This window comes from Camarhynchus parvulus, chromosome 1A (genome assembly GCF_901933205.1).
Source record: "Camarhynchus parvulus chromosome 1A, STF_HiC, whole genome shotgun sequence".
Taxonomy (NCBI): Eukaryota; Metazoa; Chordata; class Aves; order Passeriformes; family Thraupidae; genus Camarhynchus; species Camarhynchus parvulus.
In genome coordinates this window covers 24,532,245-24,547,096 of record NC_044586.1, presented here as the reverse complement: position 1 = coordinate 24,547,096, position 14,852 = coordinate 24,532,245, and the positions used below count along the sequence as shown (strand labels likewise).

At 40.1% G+C, this 14,852-nt stretch overlaps 1 protein-coding gene across 6 annotated transcripts in view; it reads left to right on the top strand.

Annotated features, from left to right (window-relative positions):
• ATF7IP (activating transcription factor 7 interacting protein) overlaps positions 1 to 14,497 on the top strand; it is an 84,567-nt gene extending 70,070 nt beyond the window's left edge. For 5 of the 6 annotated variants that reach the window (XM_030960720.1, XM_030960722.1, XM_030960721.1 and 2 more), the window contains 4 exons: positions 4,022 to 4,201; positions 5,073 to 5,258; positions 7,450 to 7,562; positions 8,968 to 14,497. In XM_030960720.1, coding sequence (XP_030816580.1) covers positions 4,022 to 4,201; positions 5,073 to 5,258; positions 7,450 to 7,562; positions 8,968 to 9,384 — 896 coding nt within the window. In that variant the 3' untranslated portion in view covers positions 9,385 to 14,497. The remainder of the gene's footprint in view (positions 1 to 4,021; positions 4,202 to 5,072; positions 5,259 to 7,449; positions 7,563 to 8,967) is intronic. The other variant, XM_030960725.1, reaches the window with a different exon arrangement.
• Positions 14,498 to 14,852: the final 355 nt, after the last annotated feature.

The following is a 14,852-nucleotide window of genomic DNA, read 5'->3' as shown; positions in this document are numbered from 1 at the left end:
AATGTTCTTGAGATTTAGCAGGGCAAAACCACAGATCATTTGAATAAGTTGCTATTGACAGTCCAGCTTCAACAAGAGATTGGACTACACAGCCACCAGAGGTCCTTTTCAGCCAGGATTTTGACTTGACAAGCGGAGTGGCAGAATAGCTGAGACAATCAAATTTTTATCACTGTCATCTCTTCTGAGGGTTTGTTCTCAAAAAGATAAAAAGGTGGTTGCCTTGGGACTGTGCAAGCCTGTCAGACAAGGTTAACCTCCCCAGTCCTATTTAATATTTTGTAAGAGACGCCCAGCATATGGATTAAAATTGATTTGGGGTATATTTTAAAGTAGCATGTCACAGTATTGTAATATATTTCAGCTAATATTTTTCTATCTTAAAAGTTTCTGAAAATTACATTTTCCAGAAAACTTTCTTCTTCCTAATTGCGTTAAGTAGGTGCTCACCTCACAATTGCCATGAAAGATCAATACCACAGTTGCACATACAATTTTAAGACTGCTTCTGTAGGTAGGAGTGCTACAGAGTCGTAGCTCCATTGCAGCTTAATTCTTCCTCAGTTTCTTTGTTGGGGCTTGAGCCAGTATCTTAAAAATGTATGCAGTGGGATATTCTGAGATTATTTCCCCTTAGTTGTCAGGTCTTAGAATACTGTCCTTCCATTAGGAGGAAGGTTAGTGGAGTACTTTTGTGCTGGGTTAGCTCCCGTGTGTCTCTTCTCTGCAAAGCAGAACCTGATAGTCTGAAGCCAATGCAGATTAGTTCATGTTTAGAATTTGTGTGAGAAATCAGTGTTTTTTAATATGTGCTGTAGAAACATAGGGAACCCTAATAAAAGCTTGAGTTTCACCCTGCAGTGAGAACACACCACTAGGATTTGGAGCAAGATTCTCAGGAATGTGTTCTGACGATAAAAACTTAAAGGTTAAACAGAGGAAGAGTACGCTTGTAACAGCTTTTGCATGATCATAAGCATCTGTGTACCGTTGGCCAAGTATTTTTTCCAGTGAAGTTTGTTTACAGCAAATATGGAGCAGGTTTTATTTTCTCCCAGATTTACACAACCTCAGGATAGAAAATACTTTCAGCATTATGGTATTTCCTGCAGGAATATTAGCTCAATACTAATTCAAATGGAAGATCAACACTTACGTAGTGTTCTTGGGAACACTCAGTTCCTGATTATGTTTTTTACAGCATTGTCACCCACATAAAAAGTAAGCCTAATTCTGCTACTTGTAAAAGATATGTTAATAGATCTTAATATCTGCTAATATCTAATAACATCTTCTGATTTGTGCAAAAATTATGAATGAAGAGGGGGTGTAATTTTTGAGAAACCATGTTAAGACTAATCTAGATACTTTCCAGTCTGCAAGTGTCTTGCATTACTTGCGCTTTGGACCTTGCTGGCCCTTTTAGAAAAGGATCATCAAATTATTTTGTACTAATATTGAACCAGTTAATAGATTTAGTCTAAAGTAGGTTAATAGATTTAGACTAAAGTAGTGTAATAAAGGTATGTAAATGTACTCTTAAATTAAAACAGCTATGTTCTGCTTTTTTATTATTTTGGAAGAAAAATTATTATATACATAATCAGCTTTTTTATTTTATAAGGTGTTTTATCTGCTTAACAATCTGTAGTTCTCTGGATAATTTTTTTTCTTATTCTTGAACATGCCTGTGGCATGCTTGGTGTTCTGTAATCCACCTATACCAGTTATAAACCAGAACACTGTTCAAAACTCCTCTGTGCTATAACTGCAGTGTTGTAGACTGTTTCTGGCATGGAAATTAGTCCCTCTTCTGTTTTGTGTATTAGAGTAGGAGTTTTGCTTACACCTCCAGTAGTAACAATTTCCATTTTATGCTTATTTCCATAAAACATACTTTTCTGTTTCCTTTAGGTCCACATTTGTTGTGAATATATGATGCTGTTGTCATTCAGTATTGGAAACTGTTCCTTAATGACTTCTAACCTTATTCCTGGGCTTACTATGGACCCAGTCTTCCTCGTTGTTTTTTTGCTTAAATAGCCTTTGCCTCTTATTTCCATTTATTTAATGAAGTGTAGTTAGTTATCTGTCATCATTTCCTGTGGGTGGTGCAATGCTGACCTAGTTTCCAGTCACTGGAATGTCAGCAGGGCTCTTCTTGATTTGTCAAGGGTGAATGAACTTGCTCTGTGTGAAATCCAAAACCAAAAGCAAATTTGGAAAAGCCCTCTTGTTTGTTCAGACTGTCATCTTTCCTTGAACCACATTTACAGCAGGAGGCTGTAAAGGTTTTTGCTTGTTGCACTGTTAGTGCATCTTGTAAGTCATGACTAAGGAGGCTCTCACATCACTGAAATTATTCAGTGGTAGTTGAGATGTGCATCAGTTTCTAAATATTTGAAGTAAACAGATGTGTATACATCTTTGTGGGAATCTCCTTGGAGTCAAGTAGTTTATTGAACACTGGGAAATCTCTCATAATTTATGACAATAAAAGAAGCTTGAACCAATCACAAGGCCCATTAATTGATCAAAGAGCAGGAAGGATCTCACCTTTTGTTTTCAAAATAAGCATCCCTTCACTGCTCCTTTGATAGACTTTGGGGCAAAAAAAACCACAGTATATTTTCATCCAGTGGCTTCAGTGAAGAAGTTTGGCTGTTGAGTCTACAGAAAGACAGTATGGGCTGCAAGTCATACTGTGTTTTATTCTTGAGGTCTTGAATTTGGAGATATGATCTGGGGATGATTATGCTGGTGCTAGGTTGATGGTTGGACTAGATGATCTTTAAGGCCTCTTCCAACCTTGATGATTCTGTGCTTCTGTAATTATGTCTCATAGAATCATGCAGTTTGTGAAGGGTACTGCTACTTCAAGCTGTTAGCAGCTGGTGTTAAATACAGCTCAGTGAGACCATCAAAATAGTCTCAAACTGCCAGAAACCCCAACACTCTGAGCTATGCTGGCATTAACCCTGTTCTTAATGCTTTGAAATCTAGTTGGTATACTTAATTGAGTACTTTAAATGTGGTCCTCACTATATTGTTCTATTTTCTCAAGAGTAAAGTGAGTATTTACATATTGTCATCTTTATATTCTCTGCTCTTTTACTAAGTTAGTGGCTGATGTATGTACAGTTTTATTAGGGAAGAATCCTTCTGAGTGTCAGTCCTTAAAATCTACTCTTTTATCTTGTGGTGTTTAGTTTTTCAGGGGTGGGTGCCTCCTCTGCCCATTACTGCTTTAATGTCCAGATGAAAGCTTCTCAGTTTTTCTGTATTCAACTTGTGCAAAGTCTTGATTACATACAGACTTGCACTCTAATTAATATTTTATGTAGTCACAAATAAGCTAAAGCAGGAAAAAGTATTGCAATAGTAAGCTACAGATACAGGCAATATTTGTCAGTATCACAAGTCAGTAAGTCATGTTGAGGAGGGTGTCAATGTGATAAAACGTATTTTCTTTTTATAATTTTCTATAAATAATAAAGCAATTCCCCCCTTTTTAAGTAAATACTGTGAAAATTCAGAATAGCAGCAAGAGGACTAACAGATTGAACAAAGGAAAGAGTCAGCAAATAAAAAGATGCAAACATCAAAGGTAGACAAGACTTATTTAGGGAACAAAATTTGAGTACTGCAGTGTTGAGGCCTTTAAAGGTTTTAGGATTTTTTTTTAATAACAACTTTTAAAGACTTTGGCACAGTGTTCTCTTGAATTCAGGTTTCCAAATTGCTCTGATATATGCAGACTTCATGATAATAGAATAAAACATTGTGGAGAGTGTCTGGGCAGGGGAAATTGCAGGGATGAAAGTGAGGAGAATTAAATGAGTTTTCTGCAGATTTATTTGCGTAAGCAAAAAAGGTCAGAGAAATGTCATTCTTCGAATATCCTCGCCAGTCTGTGAATGGGAGAGGGAGGAAAGGATTGTAAAACTTTGTGGTGCTTGGAAGTGTGATTCAGAAATAAAAATTTGTTTGCTATTGCCTATATCTTTTGTTTATTTTAAAGCAGATGGCAAGAAGCAGAAGCAGAACCAGAACCAGGCACCTGTGCCAGGACTGAGCATACCCACTCAGCCCTTGACTCGACCCCTGCAGCCTTTGCCACCTTTGCAGCCAAGCCCTGTGCAGCAGCCAGGTGTGCCAACAAGTGGCCCTTCCCAGACCACCATCCATGTATTACCAACAGGTAACTTCATTTGACATCACTGTGTGAGTGCAGTGGCTGCTTTTTTCTTGAATTAGACTGCTGTGTGCTCTACATTTTGCTAATCTTTTAAAGTGAATATGTAGAATGTTTGAATCACTTCATAATCTTTCATTCTAGTCAGTTTCCCATAATATTTTTTCTTTTAAACTGATAAACGGGAAGGATAGTACTATTGATTTGAAAAGAATTCAGGATCAATTTTATTTATGGAGAGGAAGAAATCCTGCTAAGGGTAGTCATGGAAGTTATTAAATATACTATTGCTGGTAAAAGTGAAGGAGAAGAAACCTGTACCTTAAGTAATGGGGGGAAAAACATCAGAATCACTCCTATGTCTGTCCCTTGGCAGTTAATTCCTTTGGCAGAGGGAATGGCAAGGCTGACATTGAAGTTCTAGCCCTAGTTAAATATTACTTTGCAGTGTGATTGTTTTCCCCTTTCTAAAGAAACGTAAATCCTCTTTTTGTCTTTCTTTTATTCTTTTTCTGTATGTGATTGCTGAAGATTAGTTGGCATTGGAATTCCCTTATAATTACTGTGTTCTGCAGACTCCTTGGTGGATTTTATATTCTTCCACTGTCCTTACATGCAAGACCTTTGCAGGGAGCGGGGGAGATATTATATTTATCTTTTCTGTTAGGAAGCTGTATATATATTGACTTTAATATTTCAGTAAAATACCGTTTAGGCTGTTTTCACTTCTCTTGCAGTACCCAAAGCAGACAGAGACAGTTTTTATTTTACATGGCTCAGATGAGTCAGTTTTCCAAAGGAGATGTGTACTCTGGAATAGGCATATGGCTTTGACTCATGGAATTCAGATTTAGGGTGCGCTCTGTCTTTTTTTCAGCTTCGACAGCGGTGAATGTAACTCATCGGCCTGTGGCTCCAGCTAATCCCAAGCTTCCTATCCCAAGAACCCCTGCTAACCATCAGGTGGTCTATACCACTATTCCTGCACCACCAGCTCAGAATCCTGTAAGAGGAGCTGTCATGACCAGCCCAGGCTTAAGGCCAGTCACCCCACAGACTGGAGGTAAGGGACGATTCCTTCCATGTGCTTCTTACCATGACACAGCTTGGTACATTCTACCTCATGGATGTGGCATTTAGGTTTTTGATTTGGGTGTGTTGTTTGGTCTTTTTGCAATACTGGTATTAGTTAGAGAGTTTAGGGATTTTTTCCCAGTTTATAGAATTTAGAAAATTCTCACACTACTAAGAAATTCTATTTCTAGCTATGTGAATGAGGAGAAATTGGAGTGAAGTCATCCCAGGCACTAGCTCTGCCAATTAAGCATCTGTGGTTGACACACCCCATACTTCACAAGGCAGTGGAAGGTAATACGACAACCATCACCGTAGAAAATTATGTTTGATTTCCTGTCTAAAAGTTATATTTCTATCAGGCATCCTAGTGTAATTCCTTAGCAATCTCTGATGTCCTGTGCTCAGCAAATTTCTTTCCTTTCTCAAGGCCTCAAGAGATGAAATTTCTCACCAGATGTATCAGAAATTGATATATGCTTGAGTTTCCTTGAGATGTTGGCAAGTTCCCTTTGACTTTGCAAATGCATAAGTGATACCTTCTCCTAGCAATAAACTCCTTTTCTGAAATGAGTAATAGATGTCAAAAATAAAGAATTTAAATGATACTTTGTTACAAAGTGGTGGATTTTAACTGGGTTTTTTTTTTTTTTGCTCTCCACAATTTCTACACTATGGTTGTTTTAACACCTTTATGTTTAACATAAATTTCCCTGTTTTATGAGTATGTGCCTACCTTTGTGATGTCCTGGTAGTAATGCTGCTACTGATGTATATTGATTTATGTTATCATTGCAACAGCCTTTAGTGCCAGTAGCAGATGCTTCTTGAGTAAGAGCGCTGCTGCACTTTGTCTTTGAAAAACTGATTGTGAGAACCCATTCAAAGTGTTTTGCAAATTGCAGTTTTGTACTTCTGCCTCAAATGAGTAGTATCCCTACCTAGAAGTGATGCTATGTTTGTACCTTATATCTTATTAAGGCATTTCTGACCATCTTCAGATGATTGTAGTTTCCTGAGACAGAACTACAGTCATACTAAACCAGTGTATCTTACCAGGTTCTCTTAGAGGAGAAATAGCCAGCTCAGGTGACAGTTTAAACCACAAGAGTTTAAACACAGTTTCATCAGCTTCTTAGAGAGACTCCAGTAAGAAAAAGATATGAAGCACCTGCCCAGTGTTTAGTACTTTATAATTAAAGCATTAAGATTTAGCTCTCCTGAGTTCCCTGCCTTGCACTCACAGGTTACATGGACTTCTGACCCTCATTCCCTATGGATTGTAGCTTGATGTGTGTTTATCAAGAGAAGAAATTGCCATACAATAACTGTGGTTTCCTGATAATATGTTGCCGTGTGAGCTTGTCTTCTGGAGTATTAGAATGCTTCAGTCTTACACAAGTGTAGAACTAGGGTATCGTAGAGATTGCCTCAAATCTTGTGTTTCTAGACAGAAATGGAGGGATAACCCAGGCAATCCATAACAATGAGCAAAGGCTTTGAGTTCACAGAACATAAATGTTCCAACAGTGAATAGATAAAAGTGTTATTTAAAATAATTAGATGTAGTATAAAATTAATGAAAACTTGGTAGCTTGCAAGAGTTTTGGCTATTATTTACAAGGCTGTAAAATTGTCTAGTTTATTCCTGCCAGACAGGTTAGTTTGCTGTGGGAATGACTGAAATGGTGATACCTGTGAGTAGTGTCCATCATGGAGTCTTTTCTGGGAGGGGAAGGACAAGCTTCTTGGACAGTGACTTAGCTTTTTTGTTTTCAGTGTCATGCACAGCACAACCTTCTGAGTGAACAACGTTGTGCTGCAGCAGCATTTCTCTTTTCCTGTCTGAATCCCAAAATGATGTAATTGTTCTTTTCATACTTAAGCTCCCTGTATCTCCCACGCTTCTCCCTCCTCACCCATTTCTTTCATGCTACAAAGTGCTAAAACAACATTCTGTCCCTCTGCAAACACAAGCGCTCGCTCTCTCTCACTTTTACAGCTTCAGGGTATGGGAGGTGATTTTGTTGTTACACAGTGCTTCATCAGTCTGCTGGCACCTGGAGGAGTCTGTCTGAAATTTGGCTTCGTGCAGCTGAACCAAGGAGTTGGTCTTCCAATGTTCTGTTTAGCTGCCTGTAAGTGTTGAATACTCAGAGTGTTCGTTGTGCTCCTTGCAGGTGTGACCGTGCGGATGCCTCAGACAACCTACGTGGTGAACAACGGGCTGGCTCTGGGCTCGGGAGCGCCTCAGCTCACGGTGCACCACCGACCGCCGCCGCAAGCGCATACTGTGAGTGGGGCTCTCCAGGCACCTCGTGCAATGTACAGCCTTGTCTCTGCACTGGCACTCTCAGGCTGCTCTTCGTGTGAGCTGCAGAGCACTCAAATGCCTTGTTGACACTCCACAGCCAGTTCTGTGCATGGCACCACCCAGTCACCTACAGCAACTCCTGCCCAGAATGGTAAAAGCTATGCAATCTGTTAGCTCACCCTGGCCTTCTCCAAATACCAGGAGAACACACTGAAAATTAGTGCATGAGTTGTCTGCAGGTGACTCATGGAGTCAAGCGTACAGAAGAACTGCCAGTAAAATGTTTTGTCATGGTTTGGCTATGAATTGGGTGGCCACTTTTTAGTACAGCTCTTTGCAAAACTGAGGTAGGAGAACAAGGTGCAGACCAAATCTCCAAGGTTGCCAACTCCCAAACTCCAGAGGTTTTTAGTCAGTGTTGAGAGTGATCACTTCTGCATCACCTAAAACCCTTTTTGGTTAGAATTTGAGGATTTTCTCTGACACATTTAATTTCATTTCAACTACGGTGCCTGTACACTCAATGTTGGGCAGTCACATTACTTACAGTGTTGTGAAATGGTAAATATATTGTCAGGAAGGTGGCTTACCATCCTTTCAATGTAGACATAATCAACTCAATGCACTCTTCTGTGATAAATAATGAGAATAAATGAAGCAAATATCACACAGAACACTTAAGATGCAAAAAACTACCCCAGATTCCAATCTGAAAGATCTCAGGCTTGAAGCACTTTAGCCACAGTCCTAAATTCATCTTAACTAATACAGATGAGAGACCTAGGACTGTTTTTGCAGTATAAAAAAAGAAATATCACTGGGAAGACACATTTGTGCCCTCATTTCAAAAATTTTTGGAAAGTGAGGCTGAGCTTTTATGACCAATTTAAAGTGATAGAATCTATGTGGCATCATTACCCCATTACGTCTTCCTTTTGTGACTGAATACCTGTCTGTAGAAGAGAGGATGAGTTGTCAGCTTAATGCCCTGTCTGGGGTGTCGGGTAACGTGGGAACAGCAGCTCAAACATAGATTGGTTCAAAGTCATGGTGAACCTGCTTGCCCAGTTCTGGTAAAGGGCACAATGTTGCGTTCATCCCCCCTGGCTGGGAAGCAAAGAAGATACAGGGAAATTAATGTGGCAATGTCATTCGCACAACTAGGGATTTATATAAGAATAATGTAAGAATTTATGGCATCCTTGGTCCCACCCCTTCTCATCATTTGCAGCTGCTGCCTTGCCTGTGCACACAGGACTGGGAGTTGTGATGGCTGGGTGATTGCAGGCTCATCTGCTTCCAGTTACCTGGGGAATGATGAATTAAAGGCTCCTTCCATTGCTGTAGATTCTGACCTTTCCCTTATTGCTCTTGTGTTGCTTAGGAGCCACCACGCCCCATACATCCCGCTCCACTTCCAGAGGCACCACAGCCACCACGTCTGCCCCCTGAAGCTGCCAACACTTCTCCACCTCAAAAGCCACAGCTGAAGCTGGCCCGGGTACAGAGCCAGAATGGGATTGTGCTGTCGTGGAGCGTGATGGAGGTGGACCGGAGCTGTGCCACCGTGGACAGTTACCACCTGTATGCCTACCACGAGGACCCCAGTGCCACTATGGCCTCGCAGTGGAAGAAGATCGGGGAGGTGAAGGCGCTGCCGCTGCCCATGGCATGCACCCTGACACAGTTCGTGTCTGGCAGCAAATACTACTTTGCAGTCCGGGCTAAGGATGTCTATGGACGCTTTGGACCCTTCTGTGACCCCCAGTCCACAGATGTGATCTCTTCCCAGAGCAGTTAAACTAGAGATCTTTGGACTCTTTAAACCTGTCCTGCTATCAAGAATTACCCCAGTTTTGGGAGGAGTTGATCCCATGCATGTAATTCACCTTTAAATCCACTCTGCAGGATTATTTTAGACAGCTGTGTGATACACTACATGCACTCAGAACCAAAAGAAAAATAAAGTCTGACCTGCAGCAAGAGAGTCTGTTTTTTCTAAATAGTTCATGCCATTGGCCATTTGAAAATTTATTTTTTCCTTCCATGACAGGTGTTCCACCTAGATACCTACTAACCTTTATCCAAGAGCATCCTGAATGCCTGGGGTTCTGCTTCAGAATGGAAACAAAATAGTAAATTGCAGTTTTCCTGAAGTAAAACATACACATCTGTATTGTCTATTGAGACACCAACACAAGGGCAAAAATGATCTGCCTCTTGCCCCCCCCCAGCATTCTGTGAGCAGATGTGACATGAAGGATGATTCAAGGTCTTACTTTTTGTACTGGAGGCTTGAGTGGTCTGGTCTTACCTTACAAACTGTAATAAGCTCTCTGAGGGGAGGGAAGGGAACTTGAGTCTGGCCAGGAACCTGTGTAAATTTGGAGGTGGTGGAGAAAAAAAAATAATCACCCCACAACCTCCTACCTCTTCTAAGTAAGAATCCATCTCTATTTTCACTATCCTCCCCTACTCACCTTGGGAGCATTCCCGGATCTGAAACTGGATTGTAAAGTCTCCATTCACACCTTGGTAGTTCCGGCAATTTCTCTGTCCCTCCCCTCATACATACAGCCCTATTTTTTAGATTTATTTTGTGCCTTAAAGAATAATTTCAGAAATAAAATGTAGCCAGATACCTTGTGTTGTTCTTTTATTTGCTTGGAGTTATTTTTCCTTTTACCCTTCTATTTGTCTTTTATCAGTGCTTCTCATTTTCCAGGCCTGCAGTAATTGCTATTTACGTAAAGACAAGAAAGTGTAACATCTGCCGATTGTGAATTTGTTCTTATCTGCAGTATCACTCAACCCTTTCCTTACTGAGTAGTTGTTTTTGTCTTGTCAAGAATATTGAGTATACAGACATTATTTTCCACCAGAGCCTTTCCTGCTTCTTTTGGGAAAGCTGCAATTCAGCCAAAGAAGAAACCCCCGTGGTGCGGTGCCATGAAAGCTTCTGCCTGTTTGCACTTGTTTGGATGCTCAGTGAGTACAAAAGGAGGAGCTGCTTCCCAGTGTGCTTCTCTCTCCCATCACCTGCCTGCTTCTGCAGAAAGGAGACAGCCAAGGGGGATTCAGAAACTGTTAAAGACATTGGCCTGAACCTTGTGAGCAATTGCAAATGTTAATAGATGCTTTCATGATGTTTCTGAGCTGAGAAAAGAAACTGGTGCATCTCCCTTGCTGTCATTGACTTGTTAAACTTGCTTTTTGCAGAACAAAATTGTAATGCACCTAGACAAGAAAGTAGATGTGAGGATTGAATTTGGCAATTTTCAGTTGCATTCCTACCCAGTAGAACCAAACAAAGGGTTTAGAGGGGAAAGATTTTTTAATCCACTTCACCATATAGCAAAGCTGCAGACTATGACATTTTTTCATTTCAGTGCTCTCTTTCTCAAAACCAGCATGCTGAAGTGTGAAGCAAGATTTAAAAAGTATCAGAGAAGTTAAATCTCCAAACAGGGCTGAAATATTCTAAGAGATTATGGGTTTTGTAGCTGTGGTTCCTTTGTTTAGAACCTTTACAATGAAAGAAATGGCACTGTAGACCTCTGTCTGATTTACTGCACTTCTTCATGAAACTGGGAGTGTCACTTCTCTCAGGTGTTATGGATATTCTCTGTATGAAAACTTGCATTTAAAAGTTGATTTCGGGAAGCAAAAATTCTGGCTAAATCCAAGTATCCTCAGAGAAGGTTCACAGTGTGTATGAACAATGTGTAACCTTTTCTTTGATCTGCAATTTTCCCTGTATTTCTGGTGCTATTATCAAAAACTCCTTGAATTTTTCTGTGTTTAAGTAAATGTTCTGTTTGCTTATTTTAAGGAATAATTACTTAATGCATTTAGATTGTGGAAATAGACTAAATTATAGTCCTTATAAAGACAGTTTTGTAATAGAGATTAGAACAGTTATTTCCAGTTGATGGATGTCAAGTCCTTGGCCAATTTTTTGTTAATGTGTCTTTTAGGTGGTACCAAAGAGCCTTTGGCTGTATCAGTAGTATGAAGTTTTACAGTTTGAAAGTTGAAATAAACATGAGGATACAACCTAGAACTTATTTAGTTGTGATTCCAGCCCAAACGATAAGTGAGTTTTGTTATAGTTTGAGCTTCCATTTAGATATTCCTTGCTAGGTTTGTCTTCTTTGGGATAGGCAGGGGGTGCAAGTCCTGCATTAGAGTATTTTCTTTCCTCCAGTGGAGGTATTAATAGGGATGGTGTGTCATTCCATTTGGAGGTTTGGTGGGCTGCATCATTAGAGAAAGAAGACTCATACTTAATTACTAAAGATTTAGTTCTTTACTGAACTGACTGTAAAAACTGGCTTCTGGCTTCTGGCCTGTATGGCAGCAGTTCTGGGTTTTTGGCAGGATTTTGTGAGACACCTTTGTTGACCAAAGACATTGCAGCTCTGGGGTGAACGATCACTTCCCTGTTGTTTCATCCCAGCAGGGCTGTTAAAGGTTGGATTTCAGTAATCTTGAGCAAGTACTGGTGGAGAAGTGTGTGATAAAGCATGGCTTGACTTTGAAATGCCTGGTTTGGTGTGGAGACCTCCAAAGGAGCTCCTGAAATCACTGATTAGTGCTTAATTAGTGCTTAATTCCTTACCTCATGGCAGTTTTCCCCATGTGGTCGAATAGGTGATAGTTTTATTATCCTTTACCTCCCAGAATGATTAAAACTATTGAGAAGCTTTCTGCTAGCAACAATCAACCAGAAGCAGTTTGTTTCTTTTGTAGACTTTATTTGAAAGTATTACCAAAATATTTGGCAACATTCAGTACAGGTCTGTTAATACTGTGCTTCTAGACTGGTCTCTTCTTTAATGAAAGGTATCAATCACTGAAGCCTTCCAATAATCCACTTTTAAATATGCTAAAAATTTCTATATGGTTTTTAAGTGAAATTGTTGAGTTTGGTTTCTTCTCTGCACTTAATGCAAATTTTTCCATCTTTCAATAGCTTGGTATAAAGTTATTCCTGACTCTGTGTCTGAATTCTGTGATTCTGTGTTTTGCTGCTGCCTCTGGGCACGTGACATTTCAGCAGTACTGCCGTGGACTGAGTTGCCCATGTTTTAGCAAACACTGTAGCACTGAGTACAGCTGTGTTTTCCATCCTCATTTACTTTCCGGTGTGTTTTAGGTTTGAATTGTTTTCTCTGTGTGTGATACAAGGGCATCTGGATGTCCAGGTTGAAAGTAATTTGAGTTAGTTCATCTGCTTGGAGAGGAGCTCTGCTGTGGAGTGCTGATGGCAAAATGGCATTCTGCATTTCTCCTAGTTACAGCTTCACTGGCCTGTTTTATTGCAGTATGGCTAAAAAACTATTGGATACAAAAACATAAATGCTAGGAGGGAACAGACTGCAGACTACAGGCATCAGTACTGTCTCCAGTGACAGCTTCAGAAAACACAAGGATGCAGATCTCTCAGCCTGTAATTATTTCCATGCTCTGAGCAGCTTCCCTATGCGTTGGTCTGACGTTGCTCCTCGGAATTGTTTGTGCTGCCCTTGGCCATGTTAGATCACTGAGCACAAGCACTGTGACATCCATTCCCAAGGTTTTTAGCACAAGGCTGGAAACACTCATGGTGTTCTCTCTGTAAAATTAAGGGGTCTTACCCTGCTTCCTTTGAAAACAAAGGCAAAACCCCTCAGTCTTCACTGGGACCACGACTCAGCTCAGTAGTAGGATCTGAACATCATTTTATACTGTAACAGAAACAACCACTTCAGCTCTTCCTTGATGCTGTTAGTCTTAAATGTACAGTAAATAAAACCAATATTTTATAAAGGGATGGGTCACGTCTGTTCCTGCTCCCAGGACAGCCATTCCCCAGAATGAGTATTGCATACACTGTACAAAATTGAGCTGTGATTCTGCCTTCTTATACACCCTTTGCGTATTCTCCTTTTGTCAAAAATATCTATGCAGATATTTTAAATAGAAGCTTGATATATTATATATATATTTTTTTAATTCATTGCTTTGGGTAGGGGTGGGCATTGTATGAAAACACTGGAGGGAGAAGAGATTAAATGACACTAAGCCAGCCCTGCCATGCAACTCTATTCCCTTCCAAACACCTTCTGAGAGGAGAAGGAAAAAAATAAGGTTAGCTAGGAGAAAACAAATCAATGAATTTTCCTTTCCATTCCTTTTAAGTTAAAAAGGCATCTTTCTTTCTCATCATCATTATGCAGGCTGAGCATTCTTTTCTTCTTTTATATACATATGCCTATATATATGTACAGATGTGTGTATATAAATATACACACACACATATATATATATTTGTACTGCTGTCTTAAACTAATAAGGTGTAGCTGTAAATAAGATAGCTGAGTAGTAGTTGTTTAGGGATTCCTGTTCAGCTTTAGTAATTTATTGGTTATCAGAAGTCAAATGTGCAAAATCCTTTGTTGGAAAATTCCAAATCTGATTTCTTGTTTTGTTTTGCAGCTGGACTTGTAAATACAAAAGAAAAAATGTAGGACTGATTTAATGTCCACTTTAAACTGGGCAGTTGCCAGCTTTCCCCATTTTTGTATGTACTGTAGATTAGTGTGTGTCTGTGTTAACTGTTAGTGGGGTTTTGTCTGACAAGCCTGGAATTTATACTTTGAAATAAAACTACTGGGTTTTTAACATTTTGAGTCATCTGTGCTTAGTTCCTGACGCTGCAGGAAGCAACTCTCAAAAAAAAGCTCAAACCCTGCTCCTCCTCTCCAGAGGTGTTGCCACTTTGCTCAACCAACACTGAGCAGCAAGGCTTTGGCTTGTGGTCATTCCCAGGAAGTCACTGCATGGTGCTGCCCTCACAGAAGCAAAATACCAAAGCAATGCTGTAACTTCTGGAAATTTGCCTTTCGTGCACTTCTGCAAATAAATAAAGTGACCTGCACCCCAGAGTTGCCCCAGATGAATTCAGGAATGGAAATCTTGCTGGTGCTGCTCTCCTTACCCTCCAAGATGCCAGGTTTGACTACTAAAGCAATGGTCATTCTTTCAGCAAGAGGCTTTGGACAAAGTACTGGAGTTTTTCAGAGCACCCTTCAAGCATGAAGGCCCACTCACCTGGCCAGGAAGCAGCTGCTGTGCACAGCACAAAGTGCATCACTCAGGGTAATGAAATCAGGATTAATAAATTATAAATAAATAATTAATAAAAACATGTCTCAGTGCAGCCATCATGAAGGGCTCTGCCCCTCCACCCAGCTGCTTCAAGGGTAGAAGCCAGGAGCAGCACCA